Source organism: Polypterus senegalus, chromosome 2, assembly GCF_016835505.1.
Source record: "Polypterus senegalus isolate Bchr_013 chromosome 2, ASM1683550v1, whole genome shotgun sequence".
NCBI lineage: Eukaryota > Metazoa > Chordata > Cladistia > Polypteriformes > Polypteridae > Polypterus > Polypterus senegalus.
Genome location: NC_053155.1, coordinates 215,432,933 through 215,447,529, shown reverse-complemented (window position 1 = coordinate 215,447,529; position 14,597 = coordinate 215,432,933). Strand labels below are relative to the sequence as shown.

At 35.1% G+C, this 14,597-nt stretch overlaps 1 protein-coding gene across 1 annotated transcript in view; it reads left to right on the top strand.

Annotated features, from left to right (window-relative positions):
• LOC120524456 (N-alpha-acetyltransferase 16, NatA auxiliary subunit-like) overlaps window positions 1–14,597 on the top strand; it is a 122,059-nt gene that overhangs the window by 25,918 nt on the left and 81,544 nt on the right. Inside the window, exons 8-10 of the mRNA XM_039746309.1 lie at window positions 5,854–5,949; window positions 6,576–6,682; window positions 14,258–14,330. Coding sequence (XP_039602243.1) covers window positions 5,854–5,949; window positions 6,576–6,682; window positions 14,258–14,330 — 276 coding nt within the window. The remainder of the gene's footprint in view (window positions 1–5,853; window positions 5,950–6,575; window positions 6,683–14,257; window positions 14,331–14,597) is intronic.

Below are 14,597 nucleotides of genomic sequence, written 5' to 3'. Positions count from 1 at the left end.
ACCGTCGCCCTAGTCTGAGGTCAAGAGCACTCTGGAGCATGTTTTCATCCAGGATGTCTCTGTACATTGCTGCAGTCATCTTTCCCTTTATCCTGACTAGTCTCCCAGTTCCTGCCGCTGAAAAACATCCCCACAGCATGATGCTGCCACCACCATGCTTCACTGTAGGGATGGTATTGGCCTGGTGATGAGCAGTGCCTGGTTTCCTCCAAACCTGACGCCTGGAATTCACACCAAAGAGTTCAATCTTTGTCTCATCAGACCAGAGAATTTTGTTTCTCATGGTCTGAGAGTCCTTCAGGTGCCTTTTGGCAAACTCAAGGCAGGCTGCCATGTGCATTTTACTAAGGAGTGGCTTCCGTCTGGCCACTCTACCATACATGTCTGATTGGTGGATTGCTGCAGAGATGGTTGTCCTTCTGGAAGGTTCCCCTCTCTACACAGAGGACCTCTGGAGCTCTGACAGAGTGACCATCGGGTTCATTGTCACCTCCCTGACTAAGGCCCTTCTCCTCCAATCGCTCGGTTTAGATGGCCGGCCAGCTCTAGGAAGAGTCCTGGTGGTTTCGAACTTCTACCACTTATGGATGATGGAGGCCACTGTGCTCATTGGGACCTTCAATGCAGCAGAAATTTTTCTGTAACCTTCCCCAGATTTGTGCCTCGAGACAATCCTGTCTCGGAGGTCTACAGACAATTCCTTTGACTTCATACTTGGTTTGTGCTCTGACATGAACTGTCAACTGTGGGACCTTATATAGACAGGTGTGTGCCTTTCCAAATCATGTCCAATCAACTGAATTTACCACAGGTGGACTCCAATTAAGCTGCAGAAACATCTCAAGGATGATCAGGGGAAACAGGTTGCACCTGAGCTCAATTTTGAGCTTCATGGCAAAGGCCGTGAATACTTATGTACATGTGCTTTCTCAATTTTCTTATTTTTAATAAATTTGCAGTAATCTCAAGTAAAACTTATTCACGTTGTCATTATGGGGTGTTGTGTGTAGAATTCTGAGGAAAAAATGAATTTAATCCATTTTGGAATAAGGCTGTAACATAACAAAATGTGGAAAAGTGATGTGCTGTAAATACTTTCCGAATGCACTGTATATGATGATGTATTATCATTTTTTATTTAGCAGATTTTCAGGTTCAGCCTGAATCAACTGTGTTATGTTTGCAGTGTATCCTGAAGTTTGCAAGCAAATTCAGGTCAGCCCACCTTGCAATGATGTTTTTTTTTGTTTGTTTAATGGAATTATTCAATGTTATATCCAAAGATTCAGAGGTGCTGTAGTAGTTTAGGTGCTGGTGATTATTCATCCATCCTTCCGTTTTCCAACCCGCTGAATCCGAACACAGGGTCACGGGGGGTCTGCTGGAGCCAATCCCAGCCAACACAGGGCACAAGGCAGGAATCCAATCCGGGGCAGGGTGCCAACCCACCGCAGGTGATTAGTCATCTTGTTATTTAATGTTTAATAAAGAGGTTTGTAGGAAAAACTAACCTTCATTGAAATTCAAGGAAAAGTAAATCTAAACTCTGTATTATACAAGAAACAATTGAAGCTTAACTACTGGTTGAGGTCATCTTAGAGGAAGTGTTTTAAGAATTTCTGTTTTAAAACCAATAACCTTCACTTGACTTTTTATAAACCTTAATTTATAAAGTACAAATTCTGATTTGTTCCCATGTCATCAGGTAAAGTGCTTGTTGATTTGGAGATCTGTCGGCCATTCAGTGTGCCTTTAGCTTTTAAAAAGAAAAATGTGAAGGTGGGTTTTTGATCTTTGATGTAGTGAGAAGTCAAGCAAAATGACACCTTTTATTGGCTAACTAAAAAGATTACAATATGCAAGCTTTCGAAGCAACTCCGGCCCCTTCTTTAGGTAAGAAATGGTGTCATTTTGCTTGACTTCTCACTACATTCATAATGGCTAACACGGTACAACACCCTAGTACTACTGAGCTTTGATGATAAACAGTCTGCTATACAATAAAGATTAGAATATCTTGTGCCTTTGGTGGTTGCAGTCTAATTTTAGCACAAATGTCATTGCAGTGGTACTTTATGATTTTTTGAGTTTCTCTCACAACTCACTGAACTAGTAGGGGAGTGTCCACAATGTGTTACTGTTTACTGCTTTACAGGTTAATTTCTGTGTTTAGCCTTATCATTGTTATTGATCTAAAATTGCTATGAGGTTGTCATCAATTTTTGATGGTAAGATTCCTTCAATATTTGGCCACACATTTATGGATTAAAATTACCGCAGAGCCAAGGCAGCTGCCTTGATGGACTCAATATGTTACAGATAAGTTCTGATTTTCTTCCCCCTATTTTTACAACATTTAACCCAGTATCCAGTTCCAAATAGCTTTATACAGGCCAGTATCTCATAAATATCATCAGTTGGAAGGAATTATTATATACAAAGAAAATGCTGTCATCACTTAAGGACATCTTAATCCACATCCTTCACTTTTCAAAGTATTAAGGGACCTCATGTACAGTATAATCTCGTGCATCAAGTTCCATGCACTTTCCTTTTATAAATCCCAATCCCTACATCCCCCACCCTGACTCCTCACAGAATTTATAATGCTTGAATATGCAACTCAATATAAATAGCCCCTTCCATTCTGTGTTTTCTTAAAAGACAATGGCTAAAGCACGTGATGGGAAAAAAATTCTTCAGTGATTGCAAAATGGAGGTCCTGTTAAGTGAAGAAGAGGCAAGGAAAACATATTTTTTGGCATAATCAGTGGTACAAGCAATTAAAGGAAAATGATTGAGTGGCACAGTGTTGCGGAAGCTCAGGTTCAGAAACTGGTACAGTGCCTGAAATAAAAAAAAAAGTGGTCAGATATCACAGTCACAGCCCAGAGTGTGGACGCCACTGGAGGAGGCAGCAAAATTCTGGGGTTCACACTGTTTGAGCAGCAAGTTGCTGCAATAATTAGCGAAGCACTAGTAATCTGCATTTTACCAGCAGGTGGGGGAGATTCTGATATCTCCCCAGGTGAAGGTGAGTTTTAATTTTTTTTTTTTGCTTACCATTATCCATACTTGTTTAAATCTATCAAGCAGGCAGCAGATGCAGAATTGATCAATATTTTTTCTGTTCCAAATAGTATTACAAAAGCTGATCCCTATGCTGGGGACGTGACTCCGTGCTATGTTAATGGTGCTGCTGCTATACCGAGCACATTGTCGTGCACTCGCTGCTCACACACCCCTGCCTTGGGAACTGCTGGGCAACCATCTGGCCGTGTGCTGACAGATGATGTTCTGGAATCACAAAACGCTTTAGTGGATGCTGTAAGAGATATAGCCAATAAACTACAGAATATAGCAATTGAACTATGGAATAAAGGCAGTACTATGTAATATTGACCAATCAAAGGAGTGGTTTAAAAAAACTAAATGCTACATCTGCTTACCTGTGTTTACATTCATCTAATTACATTACATTGAAGTTGTAATGCTGCCCAATTTGGCTGATCATTTGGTTGGTCATGGTCAGGTTCATCATACCGCATCTTTTCAGGTCTGGGCAAGCCACGATTGTGTACCACATTATGCAGCATGCTACATGCTAGCACAATGTGACACACTTTCTGTAATCTATAGAGCAGCACTCCACCAGTCTTATCCAGGCAGTGCCAACAGCTCTTAAAGCTGCCAAATAGTACATTCTACCACAGCCCAAGCCAGAGAGTGGAGGTCATTATAACGTCATTCTTGTTTAGTCAGTGGGTTGACGAGCAGGGTGAGAAAAGTCACATCTTCAGATACCTGCTGTCACCTAAGTAATCATGTTATATGGTTACATCATATAGATAATTTACAAATTTGACCAAAGGGGTAATATTAAATGTCTTATCTTAGCGAGAAACCAGCCATCACGATCATCGCCATTTACAAGTTTGTTCCCAATACTACTATTTTTCATGATGAATGAGTCATGAGTTGAGGCAGGCCATCTTGTGACAGCATTAATGAGGCTCATTTTCGCATCACAGATAATTTGCATATTAATACAGAGGAAGTGCTTTCTTATTTATATAAGCACATTCATTTTGTGATGGCGCCTTCATAGCAATGTTTGCGCAGTCATATTGCTCCAATTACATTTGGAAAACGAAATGTTGCTGCTAATTATTCTTTGATGTCTGCCTTTTCAACCACATTGTACAGCAATCTTGTTTCTGCTTGACAAGCAGATAATACCATCCCATACAGCTGGCATGGCACGAATCAGAAGTACCTGATTGGTCAGCCAGTTCATGTCGGCCGAAAACCTGAGGGTGAACAAAACTTGCAAAGGAACAGGTAGAGCACAGTTCCTCAAAGTCTGCCTTTGTAAAGCCAGCCCCAGTTCAGCATACAGCTCCAAGAGAATAGGTCTTGGAAATCTAAATCGACTTAGAAGCCAGTCATCATCATCTGCCAAGAAATCAGTATGATCTCTAATGTGCGCTCTTCTGATTCTTCCATTTGCAATGTCTTCTAACAACACTAAAGCAACTATGGTAGTTAAAATAGTTTGGCCATTCTGTGCATCATTATGTTTTTACAGATTGATTGCAATCAAGTGCCTTCAATTTGTAAACAATATGCAATTAATTTTGGTGCATTTAATGAAGCTGCTGTCATGGATGCAAATCTGAAAAAGAAAAGGACACTACACAGAAACAGTTTTAACTGCTTTGATGCTGGGTATTGGCAATTTGCAAAAACGAGCAGAAAAGTTTTTATGCATGGTGTGAGGCTGCCATGAAAAAGTGTGTAGCTTTACGGCAAGTTTAGTTTTTATACATCTCAAAGTGAGCATAGAAACGGGCGTACGCAACATTTTTGTGCGTATGCACCGTTTATGCATGAACCCCAGATGATTTTCATTGACTCTTTAATTTGACATGCAAACCAGAGTGGTTCTGAGGACCCCAGAATAGTACAACTGATGTAAGTTATTACTAGCCATTCCAATCTACAGAAGTTAAGTTCTACTTTGCTGTGGTTATTGACGTTTCTCTTCAGTTTCATTTTAGAGTAAGTAGCACTGCAGCAGTTTCTTAAAATGCACCTAATGACAGATGAACAATGAAGGGTGGAAAGTTTCTGTGAATGCAACAGTTAAATATCTGTGTACGTCTTTAGGGAACAGAGTGAAACATGTTAGGCCTTCTGCTAAAAGATGTTTACCTTTTAAAATGATTCTGTTCATGGCATATGCACTGAGATCTGTAGATTTAGAGATAACACTACTAACTCAAAGAGCTAAATTAGAATGTTTTGCCTTAAGGTGTTTTAGTACTTTAAATATTGTTCCATTTCTTTTCTGTTTGTTTATCTATTTATTTAACCAAATTAGGTTGCTGTTTTAATTAGAAAGAGAACTTTTCTAGTCCTTAATCCTCGAAATACAAGGGACTCTGCCTTCAATCTTTTTGTCTATCTTAGGCTTTATAATTTTTTTTAACAAAGTGAAATAGCTGCAGACACAAGGCACATTTATGTACATATATCTATCAAAAATTACAAAGCTTTACATCAGGTGTAAAGTTTAAATGCCAAAATTTAATTGAAAACTACAGCTTTGTTATGTATTAACATCACTGGCATAGGAGGCTTTTATTTCTTTAATTACTGAACATTTTGGTCTGTCCTTTATAGTATGTTTAAAAGAAATAAGTTACCAAAGTTCAAATGTTTGTCCATACCATAGTTGTCTGTAGGGCAAAAATCTGTTGTTATTGGTACAAAAAAAAGCCTTTTGCTTCAGTTTTCATTTGAGTGCTAATGAAACTTATATTTTTGCAATTTTGGGTGATCTTGCTGCAGGTACCATAGAGAAGAGGCTTCAGATTTATGAAGACATTGGCAAGCTACATCCCAGAGCTATGTCTCCTAAGAGGTTGCCATTAAATTTTGTCTCAGGTATAAAGACAAAAAAAAAAGGTTTAGAGAAACAAATTAAAAACATTCAGGTGTTTTGTTTGTTTTGAAAAATGTTTGTTGAGTATAAAACTATTTGTCTAATTGGATTATTTATATTAATTTTATTCTGTTGTATCTAATCTTAATGCATTTAATTAAAGTCTTTTTTTCTTGAACAATACACAATTTCTTGATAGCACATTAAATAGAGCCAAACGGAATTGTCCATTGCTTTCCAAGTGATTCACAAGTAAAATATCATCAGTGCTGTATTTGTTTTTTCATGGGCACAGTAGACTTGCATTCTTGTTTATTGTTGACTTGTGAAATACATATTACTTTTTATTTTTTTCTTTGACGCTATGAATACTAAGAATCATTTACTTTAAACTTCAGCTTATTCTGAACTGAAAAGCATTTCTTCAATCATTAACTTAAGTGTAAGTTTATAGAATTTGCATTATCATTTTTTACAGTTGTTAAGGAATTGTGAGTTTCAGTTATACCTTAATAAACCTGATTATTATTGCAATTTTTCAAGATATCTAAATCGGGTAAAATGCAATCATTTATAACAGTTAAGGGTGTATTGTGGTTGAAGATTTTAATTTATTTTTTTTTTATAGGGGAAAACTTTAGGGAAATTATCAATAAATTCTTAAAAAACAATTTCAGCAAAGGCTGTCCTCCTTTATTCACAACTTTGAAGTCACTCTACAGCAATCCAGAAAAGGTATAGTATGACTGGTATCATTGTATTGCATTGTATAATTTATTTTGGATGTAATTCTAGATTTCAGGGCTAGCTTAAAAATGAGTTTGGAAAACCAAATCATGCAGTATTTTTTATTTAGCATGAAAACTGTATTAAGTATTTCAATTAGTTTAATTCTGTTGCATGCTGATTTTGGTTGCAGCTTCACTTATGCTTTTTTTTAAAGAAAGTGAGGGTTAGCTACAGTTGAAAGAGCTGCAACTAAACCTGTGCGAAGAGCAACATATCCACCTACTGTCTGATAATGTGTGGAATATGTAGGTGCCCCCCACCTCCTTAATTCAGCCCCAAGGCTACTCCTACACTTTGATTTTTAATTTAAAAAATAATCTGGAGTGTTCTCCACTCAACCTTCTCATATACATAGAGATCATATAATAATTGTATGTGATATGTCAAATTGTGAAACAAAACATGTACCTATTCAAATTTCAAGTTTATTTTATAGTTCTTTTACCTGATTAGATGCATTTCCAATTCCGGTTTTATTTTGTGTTTATAGCATGTCATTTCTTAAATAACAGTTAACAAAAATAATATGTGCAATGCAGTTAATAAACTGTTATTAAATGAGATGAATAATTAGATATTCCCAAAATTATGTGTTATTCTAGTGCTGTCTAACTCTTTCATTACGTTTATATGAAAAATCAGAGTGTAAACGTGTGTGCAACTAATTAACTTCCTTCTGCCTTTGTGATACTGTTTGCTTTTTAACTCTCATTTTCAAATAAAAAAATAAATGTAGATAATTAGAAAAAAAAAGCTCAGGCAATACAAAAAACACAGAAAATGAGATGAAATGTCAGTTAATTCACAAACAGTACAAAATTGCTGAAAGATCAAAACATATTTAAAATGCAATTTGTGGAATTAAATGTAAGGACAAAGAAGTAAATGTGTAGTGCAAATCAGAAAGGTATCGTATGTAAATTTCAAAATATTAAGGAATTTAATTAAAAATGATCTCTTACCAGAAAAATTATAAAACAGTGATTTCATTGATCGTAATATAATTTATTAAATTAGCTAAAGCAACCACCATAATTACTGATAAAACAAATTTCTTTCATTGACAAAGTAACATATAACAATGAAAAACAAACTTTTAACAGCTGTTAGTGTTCATATGTAGCCATCATACGTGACAAGTATTGAACACAAATACTAACACTAAGCTGAGTAATTTCACCAATGAATTAATAAACTTTCATGAAAATTCAGAACCAGCACAATGAAGAAAATTTCACAAACACTATTAAATCACTTAAAGTAGTGTATTTTAAGCACAAAACCAAAAAAAGCAAAAAAGTAAATTTAAAAAAAACACAGCTCAAATTTGCCTTAAAAAAGACAGTAACAGGTATCTAAATGTCAAAATATGATAATTTGTTTAACGGATAAACCTGCTTCAACAATATCACAGAATCAGCTGTCAAGAAAGCATATTGTAATGTTGTCAGTCAATCAAAGTGGTGGGGTACATTATAGAAAATCCCTAGTTCTGGGTAAAAAAAGTAGACACAAATTTGATGCCTATAAAAAAGTCAATTGTACAAGACAATACACTTTTATTATACCAGATGTGTCACAATGATCCATACCAAATATACTTCTGCATACTGACAGTAGTTAGTAATTTTGTTAAGGGCATTGCAAGTCTTTTGTAAAGCACACATGTAAAGCATAAAAAAATCTGGATTGTTCTCCAATCAGTTTCCTTATACCTGGTCAAGTAAAGTAGATACCACTTCCGGTTGTCTTATTATAATGAAACTTTGTGTCTGTGTGCTTCTTATAAAATTTCAATCACTTACATTTGTTTATAAAGCAAGTTTATATGGCAGAGAACTACTTCTGGCAATCCGATCAAACGGAAATTTCATATCTGATTGTTTTTTGTGGTCTGTAATATACCACATCCAGTCACCTGATCAAGGTCAAAATTTATATCTAATGATAAGTAATGATCATGCAAAATTTAAATTATTTATCTGTTTATATAATGGTAGTAATGCATATGTAGCTGATACCTGTTAACATATCATTTCCAGTTATCTGATTATGGTAAAATTCTATATCTATGTATTTCTTCTCCTAACTAACATAATATAAAATTTCAATTATTTTTCCCTTCTTTATAATGCAATTTCACATGAAAAACTACTATGCAAAATTTCAATTAATTGTTTATTATACTATGTACCAGTTTTTTTGATAAAAATTGAAATGTGTGACATATGTTGTCTAAAAGTCGATAGAAAAGTAACATTTTGATATAACACCCTTATCCCAAATTAACGTTGAGATTCATCAAAATCTTGAGGTCGAATTTTTTGGAATTACTGTACTTTCTCTATATTACATACACGAGAAAGTAAAAAAAAAAAAAAAACAAAACTGGGCCCATAGGAATGATATGCCAATCTGAAAATCCGTTATGATAATCTTTACTGGCTTTCTGTTAGGATTCCTGCCATTTCTCTTTTTAAGAGGCTGATTCCACACCATATTATGGTAGCTTATTTCCAGCACACAAAACATTTAATTATTTCATGATTACATAATCAGATTATGACAAATATATAACTTGTTTACAACAAATCAGATTACATGATTCTGCATTTTGGGAGATGGATGTCTGAGATGGAACTCTTATAGTAGTGGTGTTATTTCACCTTTTTTTTACTATCATCCTGAGATATACTGTATTTACTCAGCCCAAGAAGATTTAATTATAGTATATGCATATATATACTAGCATGAGTAGCAGAAAAGGGCTCAGAAAGAAATAAGAAAAGTCAATTAAAGCATCATCAAAACCCAAAAAGGCCTCAAATTCAAGCTCAATTTTCAGCCTGCCAGAGACTGGCCTGAAATAGATAGACAAACGAACAGATCTCCCAGGACCTGACGCTGCAGCATCATCTCCAGCCTAGAGTGAAGATGGGAGCAAAACTGTAAGTAAGTCGGGCCAGGAGAACTCATCATTTCCAGGATTCTCAGTCATAACCTCATTTATATTGAATTCAAAACATCCACACATCCAAAGGGCAACCCTACAACGACCTAAAGCAGAAGGAAACATAGCACTTTCAGTTTTATTACTCAGCGGCAAATATACAGGCTATAAAAACCTGGACATTGACATAAATTGATGAACACACAGAAGCTTGGTCCGCAATAGAAATAAAATACTGCAGTACTTCTTTATATTCGTTACTTTGTTCCCCAGTAAATACAGTAAGTTATTGTCAATATACTAACAACCCAATTGTTCTTCATTCACTCAGAATATAGAACCAATGTAGGAAGGACCAAGATGAAGCTTTTATCTGTTGCACCTCTACACCTAACCACCCTTTTGCACCCTCCCAGACTTCCGCAGTTTTTAATGTTCGGAAAATGCAGGGATTACATCATTTGGAGAATTATATATAGATGTTTTTGTATCCTACAAACAATTACACTTCAAATTTAACCTCCCATCAACACAATTTTTTCACTGCTTTCAAATTAAAAACTTTGCTAAATGGAATCTGCCCAATTTTCCTCATTTCCTACCTATTTCTATTCCAGAAGAAGTATTGATCAGTCTTGAAGACCCAGACAGCATTTCTGTAATATATAAAAACATTTTAAAGTACCTTCCTTTCAAAGATCACAGAGTACAGTAGGAAAATTATCTCTTACTTTACATTTCAGAAAAGCAATGGAAGTCAGCTATGCATAGAGTTCACTCTAGCTTCATATGCACAAAGCATACAATTATTCAATTTAAAATCTTTTATTGAGCATGTCTATGTCGTTTTAAAATTGCCCAAAATGTTTCCAGGGCAAAATCCAACCTGTGAGCATTGATTTTGAGCTCCAGCCTCACTGGGCCACATGTTTTGGGTGTGCACCAATTTTAAATCATTCTGGAACAAAATTTTTAAATGTCTATCAGACAGCATTGGTGTCACAATCACTCTTATCCCATTAACACCCGTGTTTGGTGTATTCCCAGATGGGCTTAAAGTAGAGAAGAACAAACAAACTGTAATTGCCTTTACCTCACTATTAGCAAACATAGACTTATCTTGTTCAGCTGGAAGAATCCTACCCCTCCTTTTTTAAGTCAGTAGGTATCTGATGTTGTGTATATATATACTGTAATTTGAAATGGGCAAAAACTCAAATTCTCACTTAGAGGATCTGTTCAAAAATTTTTAACATCTGGGAGAATCTAATCAATGACATTTTACAATAAGCATTTATATGGGGGGGGGGAGATTCTCTTCCCTCTTTTTTACTTTTAAAGTTTTACTCTGGCTGTTTGCCTTCTTCTCTTTCTCTGGGGTAGGGGTTGAATTTAGTTTGGTAATGTTTGACTTGATTATAAGGAATATCACTTGTTTTTAATAAAAAAAAACAAATTACACCTATCTGTGCTTTTTCTCTTCTAGAGAAAAACAAAAAAAGAATCATCAAGAATGGTGTGGACAATACAGAAACAAAAATCTATACAGTATTAATTTAATTTTATTACTAATATAGAAACAAATAGAAAGGTTTAATTTCTAGCTCCCCTATGGTGATACCTACAGAGATACGGTAGGTTTCAACATTTCATCCATCTTGCCAACCAGATAGTCCAGAGCAGGGTTGCAGGGCAGCTGGAGCCTATTCCAGTAATCATCAGACGCAAGGCAAGAGTAACACCTGCAGAGGGCATCAGTCCATCACAGGGTACACACTCACACACACACATCCACTAGTGCCAACTTAGCAAGTAGTTTACCTAAGCAGCATGTCTGTGAACTGTGGCAGGAAACTGGATCACCTAGAGGAAACCCATACAGACACAGGGAGAACATGCAAACTTCACACAGGGAGCACTTGGAACACAAGTTCCAGTCTCCTGCTTGCATGGCAGTAGCACTACAACTGTGTCACCATGTCACCGTGCCATTAAATTTCTAATATATGTAGAATTATGCTTAATTTAACATTAATTATTAACCAAACTGTTGGCTTACTGTATAGATCATATGCATGCATAATAGGAATCCATCCATCTTACTGTAGGTACTCATTTTTTAGATTTCAAGACTAAGAGTCAATATAGAACTGAATGTAAAAATTCAGAGCCTCATGAAATGTGAGGAAGGTACATAGGACATTTTCATAGGACTATTAAAAAAAAAAAAAAAAAAGCCCACCCACTTATCGATAACAACTTTGGATGCTGTGCCTTCTAGTTAGTCATTCTAAAGCATCCTCAGCACTCCACTTTTCACTGCATAATATTTATTTCTAGAATTATGGAAAATATTGCTATGAAGTATACCATGCTAAATATGAATGTATAAATATATATAGCAGGCAATCATTTTCTATTTTTAACAATGTCTAAGTCATCACTTTATCAGGTAGCCTATTAAAAGAAACAATAAGAATTTCCTGCTAAAATGGACTTTCAAGACTGGGAAAATGTATCTGTTTATGAATGTATAATTTAAAAATTCACTGTTTTATCATTGTCTGCATCATTGAAAAATCTATTACAAAAAAATAACACTTGCCACATGAAAAAATACATAGTGCATAACTTTGTAAATATAGGTACATAAATAATAAGTCAATTGATTCATCAACCGTTGGTATATTGTTAATGAAAGCCTGGGGTAAAATCCTAGGCTGATAGCAGTCTGTGAATAGGCTGGTGCCTGGTACTCTTAGGATAGGTTTTTGGCTTTGGATTGTCTGTTACACGTATCCCTACATAAGAATCTAATAGTAATTATACCAGACGATACCAACAGCAAGAACCTAGTGTTTCTGCAGAGTAACACGTTTTGTGAAATAAAGTTGTCCTACAATATGGTGATAATTTACGTATTATACTTTAAAGGATAAGTTTGGTAGGTATCAAGTTGAAGTTATTGCTTCACAAACATGGTATATATGCATTTGAAATGAAAAATTATGTTCTAAGAACTAGCGTTTTCCATAAATGTAAACAAACATCTTGCCTGCGCTTTCACTTTACTTTGGAATTAATGGGGCACTAGGCGCCACTGGAAAAGAAAAGCCATTTTCAAGCCAAGACATTTGTAAAGTGTTGATACGCATCCAGGTTTTGAAATTACACACACGTATTGAAATAGCTTATATTTGTCATTTTTGAACACAAACACACCAATATTATGACATTCAGCCATTTTAGAAGAAACCCTGCTGTGTGTGATACATTAGAATTTGTAGTTTTGTGCAGTTAACCACCTGGGGAGTGTTTTCCTCTTGAATGACAAAATCTCAAGCTGTTCATGCTACATGGTTGGTTTTATTTTGATTCACTTCCATATATATGTAAGAAATCACAAAAGCAAATAGAATACCTCTTACCTTGTGAACAAAAGAACTAGGAGTATGTGATAAAATAATCATTTTAGTATTCCTTTGGTTGTCACAAACATGCATCGGAAACACGGAAGGGATGTTTTCTTTTATCAAATCAAAATAAAAGGACGTATTTGATAAATGTTTGGCTTTTATTTTCTGGTGGTGCTTTCTGCCCCATTATCTCCAATTTTAAGAGCCAGTTTGTGAAGAAATAATTTTTTGACTTGAAAAATACCAAACTTATCCTTTAAGAGCTGTTGCCTTAATTTAATGTATTTTGGTTTTCCTCTGATATCTCGAAGAAGTGCATGTTAGGATAATTGGCCCCATTTTAAAACACGTGGGCTCTTAGAACTGCTGCTCCTTTCAGACTGTATTCCAGACTAGAAAAGCCATATCCCATTCGTTCATGACAAAACTTGATGGGTAAGGATTCATTGCTGCGCAAACAAAGCAATTAACAAATCTTAAAATAACCTCACACCAAGTATGGCCATATTCATAGAGTCCCTTACCTGCATTGTACAATTATTGGTGGAAAATATGCCAGATATTATGCCCCAAAAGTAACTGGTTCTCAAAGGGAGGACTGTAGCATCTCCTTCACTGACACCCCTTATACAACCCACCATCTAGATGAATGTTCTCTCACACAAAACTACATTGTCTTTTGGATATAATTTTGTGATTTCAAATTTTATTGATGTAAAGAAGTATCAGAGTAGTAGACATATTTTGGTGATTTTTATAATCTTTTCTATTTTGTTTCAAAATCAATTTGAAAATGATAACATTAAATCAGTAATATGTAACTATATAGTTATTTAAGCTAGTCAGCTTATCTAGTCTATTTGGTATTGTAAATGTCAATTGTATTTGTATTGTAAAATTGTTAATAGCATGATACCTTTAATTTTGATGACTTTCAGTTGAGTATAATATATACAGTAAGCAGCTATATATTTCTTATAATTTGCATCATGTATGTGAGCCAAACAAATGGAAGAGACATAGTTTTGAAAGTAATTAACTTACATGTAAGTCAAAATTTGTAGCATGTTTGGAAACATGATTATATGGTTCATTTAATTACAGTATTACCAAAGAAATGCTGATTTTGATGGATATATCTTTTTAATATTTCAGGTTTCTGTAATACAGGAGCTAGTTACTGGTTATGAAACTTCATTAAAAGCATCTGATTCATTTAGTCTTAATGGTGAGTGTTTGCCTTTTTGTAATGTATTTATTTGTAATATTATTTAGGGAAGGAAAATGTTATTATTTTGGTAAAGCTGTAGTTGTACCATTACATTACACACTACTAGTTTTGATAGCTTTACCAAAATATCTGAAAATGCTGTTTTCTTTATATTGTATAACTGACTACATGTGTAGCTTCTTTTAGGTCTCGTCCGATCGCGAGAGATGGACGTCTGAAGTGGAGCTCCGCTAGCAGTGGTGCTATTTTTCATATTATTTGCTT